The sequence below is a fragment of the Pleurodeles waltl genome, chromosome 10, assembly GCF_031143425.1.
Source record: "Pleurodeles waltl isolate 20211129_DDA chromosome 10, aPleWal1.hap1.20221129, whole genome shotgun sequence".
Classification (NCBI taxonomy): Eukaryota; Metazoa; Chordata; class Amphibia; order Caudata; family Salamandridae; genus Pleurodeles; species Pleurodeles waltl.
Window position 1 is genome coordinate 256,239,152 of NC_090449.1, and position 16,786 is coordinate 256,255,937.

At 42.5% G+C, this 16,786-nt stretch overlaps 1 protein-coding gene and 1 long non-coding RNA gene across 3 annotated transcripts in view; one reads left to right on the plus strand and one right to left on the minus strand.

Moving 5' to 3' along the window:
- Positions 1-16,786, minus strand: part of C10H16orf96 (chromosome 10 C16orf96 homolog) — a 212,007-nt gene that overhangs the window by 108,228 nt on the left and 86,993 nt on the right. For both annotated transcript variants that reach the window (XM_069210372.1, XM_069210371.1), the window contains exons 5-6: positions 11,278-11,428; positions 6,232-6,317 (exon numbers count right to left, since the gene is read on the minus strand). In XM_069210372.1, the coding sequence (XP_069066473.1) occupies positions 6,232-6,317; positions 11,278-11,428 (237 nt within the window). The remainder of the gene's footprint in view (positions 1-6,231; positions 6,318-11,277; positions 11,429-16,786) is intronic.
- The window catches only part of LOC138261429 (uncharacterized), a 71,219-nt gene continuing 61,668 nt past the window's right edge, over positions 7,236-16,786 (plus strand). Inside the window, exons 1-2 of the long non-coding RNA XR_011199091.1 lie at positions 7,236-10,480; positions 10,646-10,751. This is a non-coding gene — a long non-coding RNA (uncharacterized lncRNA). The remainder of the gene's footprint in view (positions 10,481-10,645; positions 10,752-16,786) is intronic.

A 16,786-nucleotide genomic window follows, 5' to 3' on the forward strand; every position in this document is an offset into this window, starting at 1 on the left:
ATTGTGAATGCCTCTATGTGGGTAATGAATAACAGTCATAGCTGCAATGCGCCTGTCACCAAGGTAATTATATTTGCATTAAGTCTTCCCAAACCCACATGATTAACAACTCAAATGTCAGCTTCAAATATGTTTTGAAAATACCGAAAATACAGTCATTTTCATTACAAATGCACACTCCAAATTTTAGTGTACACATATTACTTCAACCAAGGACAAACTTATAATTTAGTAGGCCAGGCTGCAAACAGCAGAGATATTTATAAGTATCTGGAGAGCTACCAAAAGTTCACAAGCTGCTTGTTGGGAAAGCCTGGGGAAATATATTTTCACCAGTGGATTGTCCTCTATATTTAGCATCTTTTCCAGAAATCAGAGTATTTTCACAAAACCCTAATTTAGGGCCATAGTCTGTGAAAAGATGGCAAGTGATTCCCGGAAGGCACAACGGAAATAGAAACACGATTGATTACTAAATTCACGTCAGAGACAACAGTGTGTGAACAAATACATAGGTCTCAGTGTAAAAACTCGTTCATCATGATCAAAGGTAGCAGAAACTGAGCCAATGAAAATGTCTCCCAAAGAGACAGCTTACTCGTCCATAAAATCTGAAGATCTCATTCATTCCAGAAAAAGCAGAGTCTTTGGTGAACAAAGGTCGATGAAAGGGGCATCTTAATGTGACAGGTGAACAACACCACTCAAGAACAAAGACAGGAGCTCTCCTAAAGCAGAGTCCAAAATACGCAAAGAGATAAAGACGTCCCATCCAGCAGCAAACAAATCCAAAGACTCACCAGTGGGAACAGCACAATTTGAGCCAGGTTGGAAAAAAATGTATTAAGTCTAACAGAAGGAATAGAATTCAAGGAAGTTTGACATTTTTCATAGGCAGTATTATCAGACTCTAACGGTGGATGAAGGTCTATTCTGGTATTTAGAATTTGTGGTAGATAGGCAACAGACTCAGCAGGAACAGTAGAAGCTGAGAGAGGATTAATAGACAAAATGTCAGACCTTGTCCCCTGCAGACAAAGCCGAGTCCAAGAAAAGGCTTTATCCTTGAGACAAAGTTATTGTAAGGCCAAGATGACAGAGCTAAACAAACAGTGGTGGCTGGTCAATGCAAAAAGTGGTGAGCCTTAAGTCCATACGTGGAACTGTACCATGGGAATGACCATTTCTCCCAAGGGGACCTGTGGGGTCTCCTCCTCGGAATTTCCTTTTAAAGAAATGGGGCAAAATGGTGAACTTTGCTGCATACCCCATCTATGAAATTGACCAAAGACCACAGACCACAATTGTAATAAACATTTCTGAAAGAAGTTCACTAAATATTTGAAAGAATTTCTGATTACCAAAATGAGCATGACCCTTGTGAGGGGTGCTCGGACCCGGCAAGTGGTCTTGTCAAATAATCAGAAATTCTGCTTGTACATGTGTCCATTTTCCAGAAGGCGGTCTGCATTATTCTGAGCTGCTCCTCACCAAAACACCACTTGAAATCCAGTTTCACTCCATGCACACAAGCAAAGAAAAAACATTGCTGACAACAATTGCAGATACAACAATGTATTCCGATTACCTTTGAGGTTATGTGATTTTCTCTACTCAAAATATATGGCATTATTGAGACCATGTTTAAAATGTGGGAATTAAACAATTTGAAAGCGTATTTTATTTTCTCTAGTTTATAAGTGTGTGCCTATGTTTGTGCCTGTACAGTTGTTCTTTGCCTTTTTCCTAAATGTGTGTACCCATGTGCTTGTATCAGGGTGGGCAGTGTGTTTGTGCCTGGCTGCCTATTTGTATGCACCTACTGTATTTGCTTACAATTTTGTGTTTTTGTCTGTGTCTGTATAAATTCTACTTTTGTTTAGTGTAGAGGGACAGATAATTTTGGGATAGCTCTTTCATAGCTAATATTGGCATTGGGACAGTTCCCCGTGAGAAGGCCATATTCTAAATTAAGGCTAAAGCACTATACAATTTCTCATTACAAGTAAACATGCCCACTCAGTTGAGGGGAGAAAGACTGAGGAATCTGATGATCTCATACTACCAAGCCCACAAAAAAAGAGTTTGGGGGGGTACTCCCATTATTGACCTCGGCAGGATGAAATGCTGACCGAGTTTAACAGATTTCAACTGTACCATGAAGCCAAACACATATCCTTCCAGTGAACACATTCCTTAGCGAGAGGGGGAAGTGAATGGAAAACCAAGATTTGAACAGGTTTTTACCATTACTATACCAGCACTCAGAAGGCAGAGATTTGAACTTTCTTTATTGTTATATCACAAAGTGCGCTGCTCTAGCCATATCGCACCTCATATCTGGAGGTCACTTTCATGCCTATGTCGCAGCTGTGCCAATTTGTGTGCAGTGACAGCAGGGCTGAGACCATCGGAGCAGTTTTAGGGGCCATCCGCAAAGAGGGTTCCTAAGCTCCTTTCAGAACTGCTGGGATGCCGTTGTGTACTAATTAAAAAACTGAATTGAGAGTACAGCCTGGCAGTAGAGAACAAGGAGTACGCAATATCTTCCCATTTCGCCACAGGGTGGGTTGTGGTTAATGATGCTTCCTGAATCCACCCCACCCTATGACAAAATAGGAAAAGAAGGGGAAATTGCTTTTGACTGACTTTCAGTCTGGTACAGCCTGAGCCGAAGAGTGAAACGCCCGAGACTTATTTCTGTAGTGCTGCCAGAAAGAGGAGGAGTCGGCGAAGCAACGTCACCTGGGATCCAAGGCGACATGAGGGCTGTACGTAAATAGGCCCCATCTACGCTGCAGCACAGCATCAAACACAATCCAAGACATGCAGTGCAGGTATTGAAAGTGCCTGATGTCTTTGGTCCATCAATGTCTATGCCCTCCCAGAGAAGAATGAGCAGTTTGAGTTGTTCAGGGTGTTCAGGATCCAACTCATGACCTCCAGGATAATCATGATAGGTGGTGATTTCAACCGCATAGTAGCGATGGAGAGACGCACTGGGTCAGACCCTGCGGGGATGGATGTGATATCCAGGCTGTTAGTGGAGATGGAGGGGGAACTCACAGGGAAGTTCCCCGCAAGTCCCGGATTATGGAAGCTGGACTGCTCATTTCAGGAAAATGAGGAGTTAGTGGCAAACCTCAGAGTCGCGTATGTAGAGTGGAGGAACATAAGGGACCTCTTTCACTCTGCCCGCGAGTGGTGGGAATGGGTGAAGGACAGGTTCTGGAGCTTCTTCCAGGATGTAAGCATAGCTGCTGCACAGGAAAAGAAGAGGAAGTTTAGGAGGCTGCAAAGCGACTGTATGAACTTGAGCTCAGGGATGGGACATGGATGATGAACCAGAGGCAACCCAAAAAGGGCTCACCGAGCACTTCAGGGAGGAATCTAAAAAAATCATCTTCCTGACTAGAACCAAGAACCTTGAGAAGGACAAGAAATGCAACTCTTTCTTCTTTGAAAAACCCACTTGGCCCACACCCTACTGGAACATCTTCGGGACTCGGAGGGCAACCTCCAGAGTGGGAAAGAGCACGTCATGAGAGTCGTGACTGACTTTTATGGTGAGCTTTACTCATTGAGGTCATCAGAGAGATCCCAGGTAGACAGTTTCCTGGAGAGCATCTCGAAGACACTGGGTTCAAAATAGAGAGAGGGTCTGAACGCGCCTTTCACCCCAAAGGTGCTGCTTTTGGCTGCTAAGACCTCCAAGAGAGGCAAGACCCCCATAACTGATGGTATCCCAGTGGAACTTTACATCAAACGTTCTGACCCAATCGGGCTGGACTTGCTGGACCTCTAAGCGGAAATGGTGGGCAAAGGCAGCATTCCACAATCCCTGTGTGAAGGCATGATAGCACTTTTGTACAAGCAGAAGGGAGAGAGAGGACCTCAAGAACTGGAGGCCCATCTCGCTCCTCATTGTGAACTACAAAATCCTAGCGAAGACAATGGCTAACCGCCTAATGAAAGTAATAGCAAAGATAGTCCACCCTGACCAGTCTTTGGGATACCGGCTCGACAGATCACTGACAGTCTGGCCCTGGTTTGGGACATGATTGAGTATGTCAAAGGGCGAAAAGGTTCAGGTGGCCTTGGTTAGTTTGGACCAGCAAAAGGTATTCGACCATGTCTCCCATGAGTTCATGGACTGGACATTCAGAGCACTTGGGCTGGGCAACTTTTTTGCGATGTGGTGACCACACTGTATAGAGATATCTCTAGCTTGGCACTGGTTAATGGATGGAAAAACGACCCCTCCCCTGTCCTGTTGGGTGTTAGGCAGAGCTGTCCACTCTGACCTCTTCTTTTCATTTGTGTCCTAGATTTACTTGCCGAATGCATCAGACTGAACAGGAACATCAGAGGAGTGTCAGTGCTGGGAAGCAATGGGAAGGGTGATGTGAAATGCTCCCTCTACATGGTCGACGTCTCAGTGTTCTATGCGGATGGGCACTACGTGAAGGAACTGGAGAAGACTAGTATTGAGTTTGGAAAGGCATCAGGAGCAAAGATCAACAGCGCCAAGTCAGAAACTCTACTCTTTGTTACTGGACCCCCACCCAAGACCCACTGCTATTCCCATCAAGCAGGATTTCCTGAACATCCTTGGAGTCTGTGAAGACACGTGAGGAGAGATAGGCAAAGACAAAACAGCAGCTAGGACTCTGGAGCCTCTGGAAGCAGACAATCGAAAGGAAATCTGGTCCTGCGGAATGCCACCCTGCCACTGCTAAAGTACATCGCCAAAGTGTGGCCACTGCAGCCTTGAACGGCCAAGGCCATCACAAGAATGATCTTCTACTTCATCTGGAACTCCAAGATGGACAGAGTGAAGAGGGACTTGATGTTCAAGACCCACAACAAGGGAGGCAAAAGAGTGCCGGACATCGCCACCATCCTGAGGGGAATCTTTGTGTGCCACTGTGTGAGGAGCACCCTGGGGACCGAAGATGAGAGCCACATCGGCTTTCTGATGGCACACTTCTTCCTGTTGCCAACGTGGAGGCACCTAGGATGGGCAAATTGGGCGAGCACCATCCCTACAACTAGGATACCCCTCGTTCTACAAGGAAGTGGAATGGTTCGCCAAGGAGTTTGTTCTGGTGGCTGCCACCCAGAACCAGTGGACTCTGAAGATCCCCAAACGCCGGAACCATGCGAGGGCCTTCAGAGAACCGATTGGCACCCTCCCCTCTGCCACAGCGGACCACATGTGGGAGAACGTCACTTCCAAACACCTGACCAATAACAACAAAGACATTGCCTGGATAGCCATCCAAGGAGGTCTGCCAGTGAGAGCTTTCATGCACGCAAGAGGGCTCAACCAATACAAATCCTGGACCAAAAGGATGCAGCGCAGACAAGATGTCCTACCATGTCTTGTGGGAATGCGTCTATGCCCAGGACCTGATGAAAGCCCTAAGCACAGAGCTTAGGGCATCGGTACTACCATTGTGCAACCCCGCTGACTCTGTAATGTATGCTTTGTTCCCAGGGACACACTCATTCGGAGACCTCAAAGACTGCTGGAAGCTCCTGTGCTGTTTTAAAGATGTTCTTCTGTTTCCCAAAAAACGCCTGGTGGTAGGGAAGAAGGATACATTGACCCTCTCCTGCCGGAAGATGATCCACACCCTCCTATGAGAACATGCAGCACTGATCGGATCAGACGACGACAATGACGTTGACACCTGAAAACTCGAAGGGGTCCCCTTGTACCCTTACATAGGGATGGGGGGCTTGGGGGAGCACTAACCTATTGTCTCTTTTTCTCTTCACTCCAGGACCAAAACGGCGATCGGGAAGAGGAGGATACTGATGAAGACTGGTGAAGTAAATATAAAGTTATCTAATGTATTTTTTTTTAAACTAATGTGACCTTTTTCCTTAACAGGTAAAAGGTCAAAGGGATAGCTTGTACACATGTTGTCAAGTTTTTACCTACGATCAAAGAGGTCTTTGTGAAAGGAGATGATTGTATCTGAACCAAACACGAATTCCTGACAAGCAAAAAAAAAGTGCTCGATGGCCTCTCTCTTTGTGGCGGAGCAGGCAGCCAGACATGAACTCTGGATGTATAACTTTGTTTATGGTAAAAGGCTCTTAAGTAAAGTGGCCATAAAAGATGCGGGCGGAGCCCCAATTCTGTCGAGCACCAGCCGCTGCTGCAAAAAAACAAATTCATGTTTTGGCTGAGGTCGAAGGGCCATCAGAGAACAAAAATACCTTCTTATCCGCGGCTTGTAGCATGTTTATTTCATTCTTCATGTCTTTCAGTTGTTCCAATAAGTCTTCAGGGACTCCAACATTAGCTAAAAATGCAAAACAAGAACTTAATTTAGGACAGCGAAGGTACTACATGCCCATGGGCAGAGCATGCTTTTTTAAGTGCTTCCTGCGGACTTCAGGGTCTTGCTTTGATGCAGTTTAACTTAAAAAGTGCATACCATTTGTAGAATTGCCCAACGTTTTATAACACGATTGAAGACATTACTTGAGCTGAAAAACGTTACTGAAGAGATCATATTTTAAAAATGTAGATGCATTAATAAATAGGTGTCCCTTCCTGCACAAAAACAATCCTGCATGCAATGCAGACACCCTTGTACCATTGTGCAAGGGTGCCTGCGTTGGCGCTAGGCTGCAAAAATGGGCCAGTGCAAGGGGAAAGTACAGGAATGAGCCATGTTGGAAAAATATGGCGCATTCCTGCCCTTTCCCTGTGACGTAGGACAGCGCAGTAAGGGGACGTGCTGCGGTGCCCTGCGCCACCGCACTCATAAATATGCCCCAGAGTGTTCAAACAAATTTAATTTTCAAAGTTAAGTCTCAAAATTAATTGACACTTGCGATATAGAACTTGGCACTAAGGGCTACAATGAAATGTATGATTTCTTCTGTCCTAATGCAATCGACAGTAGTCAATTAGGTTTTCGATGACAGCTCATGTAGAGCTATGCATTCATCTTCTCAGAGATGCCACACTGCACAAAAGCATCTCCACTCAGTGGAACGGCATTTAGAAAGGATAGCTAACCAATGGTCTGGCTATTAGTTCATCTGCAGCTGCTTCAAATTACCTTCTAAAAAAATCCACTTTTTAAACTGCACCTAAATGTGTTTTGAAATCAGGGTTTTTTAGCAATGCACCACACCATCTAATAATCATGTGTCTCTTCTACATTAAACGTGAAGTTCTTGCCAGTGCATACTGGGCTTGTGGATCAATAACGTATCAAAGCTTAAACCAAGTAATGTGAATAATTGCAGTTTTTGTTCCAAAGTACCCATCCTAGAGCAATTGGCCATGTTTAACGTTACATGGCTCAAGAGCTCACTCGGCTGCAAGACGGACGACCTCATCAGATGCGACAGGGGTAGTAAGACTTCTGTACAGTTTTCCCTTGATCATTTATTTGTCCCATTTGAATACTTCCAAAGTGAAAAGTATCTAAAAGTGCAAAGTGTCATCTGGAATATTTGTCAATTGAAACAATATATGTCCAACCATGACTACCTTCCCAAAATGTCTGTCTACCTTTCTTATGACTAGTCAGCTGGTTGTTTAAAAGGCCTCTTGTATCTATGAAGAAGATCAATCCATGTAAGATTCATATTGTTTGGGAAAGCATTTAAGGTATTTTTCATAGCCCATGATATAGCCACTCTTCATTGGCTAAATGATAACAACACACCAGTCATTCAATAATACACATCTCCAGGGCATATTCTACTCTTTCGCTATTGGTAGTTTCTAGGCACTGTTGAGAGTGCATTTTTGATCTCTGATCTACTTTAAAATACGAATTCTAGTTCTGTTTTGCCCTTTGATGTAAAGCACACTACGGTTTGGCATTTATAGATATTTTACTGGAATTAAATCCAGTAATCAAACTAATATACAGTGTATACATCTTTACGTCCCTTCCAAATGTCCTCTTCCTTATGAGTCCACAAAGAACCCACAGCCCAGAGGAATCTCTCAACAACATGAAAGTATCATCCAAAATACACATTACTAATTGTATTCTCCAGTATGTCTATTGTCCATAAATTATCCAAATCTTCTCTCAGCTCTGCAGAACCAAGTTCATTGTTCTGCACTCCTGTCTACTCTCCCTGCTTTGTTTTATGACCTACAAAATACAATGTAGGACTTTGAAATGAGCCTTTGGTTTGTCTTTATGTTATTAAAAATGGCAAGATCATGAATATTCCTTTGGGTGCCAGAGGAGACCACAAACTCAAATAAAGTTTCACCTAATTTTCAGAGGAGCATTGTGGGATAAGCATCACAAGGATATTAGTAAACTGTTCTCTCTCAGTACACACCAAGAGTGACTATTTTTAATCCTAACTATGGTTTCTCCTAAGGACTCCAAAATACCACAACGAATTCACTACATAATGCCATGTGTCTAACATGTTTCCTACTAAGCCGGCCACTATATTTCTTTAAGTATGATTTCACAAAATAATGTTACACACTCGCTAAGGTTTTACTAAACGTAATCAACAAATTAAACATTTGGGTTATGCATGATACTTTATCAAAAAAGGCTAGTAGAATAAAATACCTAGGAGGGATACAAAAATTAGTTTGTGAGATTAAGTCAGCTGGTAAGAAAAATGTACTCTGTAAATGTTGGTAGGTGTGTTTACATTGATTTGGAACCGTTTCTCAAGCTATGATGATGGCACTAATCCTTGCTTCTTCAAAATCCACTTTAAGGCACATTTTAGGTGTGGGTTTTGATTGCACAGCTGTTAGGCAAGCCTGCTGTTCACAATGTACTGAGTGAGCTTTGGGTCTGCATCTCATCGATTGGCATCTTTTGACCAGCTTCTTTCAGACATTGAGTTAATACTTTTTTAATCACTTCTTGTCCCAATCCAGGTGTGTATTAATCTCTCACCTAATGCAATTAGCTGTTTCAGCGTATAATTCTACCTCCACACAAGTCAGTGCATTGAACTGCCTGAAGGACCACCTTACAACCTTCTCCCTCGCTGTCCATTCTGCTGGATTGAATGTGCGTGGGCTGCATGCGTTAGCACATTACACCCAAACCAACCTACTGGCCTGGGGCTCAGATTGGCGGACAGGGTATTCTGCCACAAACAGATAACAGGGAAAATCTGGCGATTCTGAACAGAAAAATATTACTACTGACCACCCTTTACCTGGGAGGAAACTCTTAAGATGTCAGTGTCATTAGTATTTTGTTTTCCTAAAACAAAACTTTGGGAGTTTGTGTTTTGATAACAAAAACTATTAGTTTGGTGCTGCCTGAAGCCGGTGGCCACTCACTAAACTTTCAATGCCTTCAGAGGAGCCGCTATGGCGTGACGTCAGTGAAGGCACGGATATCACCCCAAAGCTGGGGTGGGCTCTAGAAATGGCAGGTGGAAGTCCGTCAAGGTGGCATAAGTAATGTTCTCTGCCAGAGCCTGATAAATGACTAGCTCTTTAGTGTGAAGTTCAGAACAGTTAAAATCCATAGAAGTAATAGAGTCATCACCTATACAACCTCCTCATCCCTTTCTCATCTTCCTCCTCTCTTTAACACACAAACTCCATCTCTGCCTCCCTTTCATTGAGGCCCACTAAAGTCCCTCTCCTCAATCTCACCCTCTAGCCCCATTTATTACGGATTCTCCATTCTTCCCGCCCTGTTCTTCAATTCATTACAGCCTTTTTGTCAAAGGCTTCCTCCGAGGCAGAGCACTGTTTCTGATGTGCTCACCCACCTACCTCCGGGTATCACTGGACACTGGAAATACAGCTCACATTACATGAATTTTATATCATATTAATTATTCCCCACTTGTCACCTGGTATATTTGGAAGCCCGTAATGTCACTGTTGAGCTCACAAACCCATCCTTGTATGTTCACATCGCTTAAACCTGTTCCTTGAATAGCTGAGATCTTCCGTCTGAAATACAATAATCATTAGGACCTTATATTGATTCCCAGTGGTCCACTTTCTAATTGATCAATTTCTCTATAATACGGCAAACAGCTCAGAGGCTCAAGGTGCGTGCAAATTACGTGAAGCAGAAAAGGAACTTCAAGGGAGCTACCACTTTAGGTAAGAAATTTTCAAAAGAAAAACATTGCTTCATCATTGATGATTTTATGCCTGCTGAAATGTCTGTATTTAAGCCAATTATTTCACCAACAAATTTGGCATTACTTTATAAACTATGTTGTTTTGTCCCCTGAAATGTCTGTACTCAGCCAATAATTTACCCGGTGGATTGGTGAAAATCATCTACACCCATTTCATAAGGAAAGTTAACAACCTTCAAATTTCAGAAGATCAATTAAGACATTTATTCTGATTAATGAATCTTATCATTCATCTAAAGGAGCGGTTCTTAAACTTTCGAATTCGGTGGACCACCATTAAATCACTACTGGAATCTGAAAGTCCCCACTAAGTCAATATTGGAAGCTGGGGACCCTCTGTGTAAGCAATTTTTCTGATTTGAACTTAAAAACAACACACAAAAATAATTATATACAATACAAATGCTCAAATATTGAAATATTAGTCACAATCAAATACAGAAAGTTTTCACATTTACAATTCTGTAATGTATTCATTTTAACATTATTTAATTTTGTAACACAGTCGCTGATCCCCAGAGTAGACCTTGCAGATCCTCAGAAGTTCTCAGACCACAAGTTACAAACTACTGATCTAAAGCATTCAGATGCTCACAACAGATGGTTTCAAGGTATGTGAAAACTTGATGATGAGCCAAACCATGTAAAATATGAATCAGTGCTTGACGTGTGTTACTCTCTCATTAGAGTTAATTTCAGTCCAGAATTACGTACAAAAAGCATTTAAAGTGAAACCAACTGCTTGAAATCTAAGGGTGACTTATAAATTAATGAAAAAGAAAAAAACAGCTCTGCAGAGTTCCCATTTTAAGGTGTGAGTTATTCTGATGAAATTCATTATTTCATCATCAACACTATTCTGCCAGCTCAGTTGTAATAATGATTGTGTAAAGTTCATCTATGCTCATCCTGAAGCCACTGTGGTGTGGAACCAATTCTGCAAAGGCCACACACTTTTGCACTGATGTAACATGGAATTAGTGCTTCTTTTTCAGCACTTACCCACACCCTCTTAGCATTAAGATTCGACCTGGCTCTACTGAGCTCACCTACACAGCCTTAACATAACTAGAACTTAGAAGTTGTTCCAACATTCATATGGTGTCTTTTTCTTGTTTTCACATTGGAAAAGCTCACCTATGTCTTCCGCCTGCTTTTTGAGTTCATTCTCAATTTCAATGATTCGTTTTTCCAAGGCCTCTTGTTGACTTGGCATCTGTCCCAGGCGATTCAGGATCTCTTTGGCATTCTTTGCTTTGGAATCAGCACCAGACACCAATTCAGACCCCTGAAACCAAACCAGAGAAAAGGGGATTGTGAAGAAAAACATCAGCATAGCACGTGCCCAGTGCCGGAAAAGGAACATGATTTGAGTAAATTTATATTCGGTCAATTGTGAGAATGTAAGAAAAGTAGTCCAAATATGTACTGATTACCAGTAACTATAGGGATTGTGCAGAGTTGTGTAAAAGGTATTAATTGTTCTGCTGGCGTAGCTAAGAAATAGATCAGAACATGGGTATAGGTGTGACATGCACTCCCTTAAGGCTGTAAGGAAGAAAGTCTCTGACAACCAGTGCAACCACCATTTCCTTTGTCCTCGAAGGTTCCTCTGCCTTTTTTACCTTTGGGTAGCAGTGGGAGGGGCCCCTGTACCTGAGGGACCCTTTATTGTTCACACTGGTGCTGCTCAAGGTTACCTTTTTTGGAATACCTTGAGAAGGGTGAGACTTGAATTTTCTCCCCAACTTGTAGTCTCAACGAGGTAGCCTCCATTGAACCCATATGCAAAAGCCCAGGCTCATAGCAGAGTAATCTCTAGCTTTTATGGTGCACAGGTTCATCCTGGGTATTCACCCAATGCCTTCCCCGGTAAATTAAAAGTAATTGATTATATGAGATGGGTCTCCTTCATAGCTTATTATTCCTTATATGTATAATTTGATTAAATAAAATAAACATTTAGACACAATGATTGGAATGTAGATGCCTGGTAAATGTTTTGCAAATGCTACCAATACACTTGGTCTAGTGTTTACCTTAGTCCCATAATGATTCAAAGATAAGGGTGACTACTGTTTACACAGACCACATCTTACCCTCTCCACATCTTCCTCATCTGTGCTTTGAATTCCATGGCTACCTAGAGTGAATAAACAAATTCCTCACTAGAACTGGCCCCTGGAAGGTGCACGTGGTCACAATGAAAACATTACAGGTGGGCATCTATCAAATTATGATTTCAAAGAGATACTTTGGTGTAGTACCAAGGAAAGTTTGGAAGACCAATGTTAGAAATCCATGACTGTTCCTATGTTTGGTACAGAACCATCCAGCCTAGTGACGGTAATGTGAAGTTGTGATGTGGTGAGGTTGATGGCATGGGGTTCTGCTGGTAACGTTTAAGAACTTGTCCAGAAGAGAGAAGGAAAATGTGTACCTTGACTGTATAGAATGGGATTATGGGATGGATCTTGCACAAGTTTATGACATGCTAAGTTACAGTGACTACAAAGAACACCAAGGTTTCTCCCAAAAGGAATTAAATTTGAGGGTGCTAGGAAGAAAATAGATAAACTAAGTAGAGGTTAAGGTGGAGGAGGCTCAGCTTAAGGAAAGGGCAATCAGAAGTGCATGACTGAAGAAAAAATAAGGAAGTGGAAAAATAAAAGATGATGTGTGTGCCAACTGTATATCATAGGTAGAAGGAAGCAAAAGGACAGAAGATGTCACAGGGAGGAAGTGTTATGAGAAAATAAGACAGCACCCAAGATCCCGTTGAAGAATGCCAACTGATAGCAGATAGAAGGAGATAGTTTGGATTGCCTGGTAACAAGGAGGCTCTGGTTGGAAGGTGGGGGGAGAATCATTTGAAGACAGAGAATGAGGTGCAAATAGTCTTTAATGGGGACAGTAGAGGGGGATGATTGACAAGATGAATGGCTGTGAATAGATCAAGAAGTATGACTATAAAGTTGCTTGTGATGAGAGGCTGTGATAAAGTTAACTATTTGTGGGAGGGCCGTTCTCTGGAGTGATGTGCATAATAACCTCCTCATATGGGGCTGAGTAATTTGTTTTAGGTGAGAAATAGTGTAAGATGGTTAAAGGCCTGGTGTTCCAATATTTTAGAGAAGACCATGAGTTGAGATCTTGACAGTAGTTCGAGGTCGAGTTGAGGTTGGGAGTATTTTTGGCTTTTTCAGATGTGGTAGAACCTCTGCAAATGTAAAATATGAACAGTAGCTAGTGTGTTTGAGTGAGTGATTAGATAAGCACCTTGGAAATTAGAGTTAAAGGTTTGAATGTATATGGATTGAATGGGTCAGATGGATCTCAAGAGGGGTCAGCTGATTTGATTATTAGAATCAGTTCAGTTGGAGAAGCTGTAGTTAATTTGGAGAGTTTTGAAAAGTGTGCTTGGATGGTAAAGGGGGAGTAAGAATATCATGTGGACCACGGGGTAATGTATCAATGGTTTGTCTTATAATGATGGTTTTAGATGAGAAGTAGAATGCACATCCTGTTACGGAGAGTGAAGATGCCATGAGAGTTATGCATGCTAGCTGTTCTGGATGGTGACCGAAAGAGGTTATGAGGGTTTTAAAATAGAAGATGTAACATTGTCGAGGATCTCCTATTAGAGTGTAGTGTACCCACAATGCTGCATAGCCGATGGCATCTTCATTACAACTGTGATAACTGTGTTGTGCTATTGTTGCACCTAGGGCAGTCCTAAACCAACACCTTGAGCTTGGTCTCGACTGCTCGTCTACATCTTCCCAGGGGTTTAAGAGGATCCAATACTTGAATCTCTGGTTGGTTAGGACTCCTGATATTCTCATTTTTTTAAACTTGGTGGCCGCTATTACTGCTCCCCCACCCTCACTGCAGAAAAAGTATTACAAAGTCCTCACCAAAACTGATGTTTGTTATGCATTATTATAGCATGGGAAAACAAATCACACATAACCGAGCAAAGCAAACAGTGAAACACTAAGTAAATAGGCATATAAGAAAAAAGAAAACAAAAGTGGACGACAAACAAGAATTATAGTATAAACTTTCTAAACTAGCAACAAATCTCCAAGAAGATCAATGTCTTTCGTTCATAAATGGGACTAAAAAATAAGTGCGAAATACAAAATGTTCAGCTCTTAGTACAAAACCTTACCAAAGTAATTCCATTATGTTTATTAACATAAACACCTACTTGTTCTTATATATGATCCCTGCTGCACCTTAGAAATGTGCAACATAGAAATTAACCAGTCTTGCACTTTCTAAATCTAACATCAGCAGTGGCATAAACTGAAAAGCCAAGAATGGGAAATGGGACAATATTAATTGATTCTGCACACCTTTCTTCCTAAAATGCCAAGTGATAATCGTACACTATTGTCCAGCATTTGCATATAATGTAAATCAATCATAACTAAATCAGGAAGGAAGAGAAACGAGAGAATAAAACAACGGGTAGTACAATATGTAGTAGTTCACAAACCAAAAGAAGACATTAATGAAGAAAAACAAGAAAGCAGCATACTGAGATGTCAAATGGGATCAACTGCTCTGCCCGTCTTGCCCTTTGTTACTCATGGCGCTGTCTTTGATGCCCTTCGTCTATCGAACCAAGAAGACAGTGTTGTATTAAAAAAGTAAGGAGCTCATTTACAAACCCCTTGAGCTGCCGCAGCATCATTTTTTTAAATGCTACAGCGGTGCAAAAGAGTCCCCCACCCCACACCATTTTCACAAACTGGCGCAATGTCACCATTGCACCAGTTTGTAAACCCTTGCGTCACATTATATTTGCCTAGGTATAATGCATGCAAGGGAGGCGTTCCCCACAGGGAGGCCCAAAAAAATGGAGCACTGAAATCTACAAAATTTCAGTGTGCCATTCTAGCATCATTTTTTAACACCTGCCGAGGGCAGGCGTTAAGCTAATGCTAGGCTCTTTTCAATGGGCCTCCCCGAGCTTTGCAGGACTAGCATCACATTTTTTGATGCTAGCCCAGCAAAGCGCCACAACTGCATCAAACATTTAGATGCAGTTGTGCTAACGAGCGACATGTGTGCTGTATTATAAATACAGTGCTACCATGGTGTCCTTGGGGGGGCACAGGGTGAGGCACGAAAACTGGCACACCGAAGCCTATGCGCCAGTTCCTTGTAAATGAGGCCATAAGAGGAATCTAGGATCTTCGTTAACTCTGCAGGTTCATCTCTGTGCCCTTTTTACATTAGAAACAGTAGGATGCAGATGGGACATGGATGGAACAAAGAGTCACTTCCACAGCCCCTCGTGTTCTGATGAATCAAGGTCCATGCATTATTGGTCTATACTTCCACATTGCAAATTTCAGTACAGGCTTGGTGGATAAAGAGGGCGCCAATAGCCACCTCTGCAGTAGGCGCGTCTCCACCAACCATTAGTATTTTTCTGGATGTAGACATCTGCACACTCTCCCTTCAGGCTCAGTGGATGCCGTGGCTGCAAGCTTGGGTCTTGGAACAGTTTGTCACAGTGACCAACAAATAAAATGAACGAGAGCCCCGGGTTAATGTATAGGATTCCTACCATTATTCATATGAAAGATCCAAGTAACTCAATCTTTCCTTCAATTGACGGGCTGGACATTGTTTGCAACACACATGGAGTTTGTCAGCACCGTTGAATACATCTGTTTGTTTGATTTCCTGAGTCGACCCTGTCATTCGCTTACGCCACTCATCGCAACTGCAGGTCTCGGAGGCTGACCAGCACTCTTTGTAAAGCATTAGACCTGAGCATTGCTGATCTGATTGCATTCACAGTAATGATATTTCCTTTTAGTGATTTAACAACAGTTTTTTTTAGCTGACTTCGATTTTTGGTTTTCCCACCCAAAAAATATGTGAGGAGTTTGTCAGCTGGAAGTACAAGCACAATAAACACATTAAGTGAGTGTAATTCAGATTTGGCAGTCATCCCGGCTGAGGCATTGGTTCTTTCAGAATACTTTGTTTTGACATTAGCACATGGACCTAACACCAAACCTTGCTCAAGGGGATTACCACAGCTTGGATTTATCAAAGAAAACTGTCATAGCTTAAATCCAATAAAATGTGTTCCATGGTATCAAAATCTAAAATTATTGGAGTGCATTCAGATGAGTCATCAAGGTTGTAACAGTGTCCTTGGAGGGTGCTGAGGGAAGCTCCTGAAGAAGCTCAAATTACCTATCATCAGGGAATACCAAGAGTATTTTCAAGGTCCAGGGAAGGGTAGATTCTGAAGGCTCAGTGCTTCACCAACAGAGGTGGCGGCAAATGCCCCATAAGCAGCAGTGTGTACGATTTGAGACTGCAAGTGCCACCAGCACCACACCACGTTGGTTCTTGCTCCAAGGTCATCTTTCCTCCTGTATATGGCTATGGGTGTTCCATGCTTCTATAAGGTCAGCACTCACTTTAAACTCCATTGAGGCAGCAGTACCAGACAGGCTTCCCCCTAATGAGGATTTTGTCTAATGACCACAAACCATACCACAATTAGCCTGTTCATTAGTTTTAGCCTACAGTTTCTGCCACTCTAGCCAGGGGTCTCTTTAAAAGTGGAAAGGCCTTTCTGAATGACTTTTACTGATAGAAGTAGTGGGAA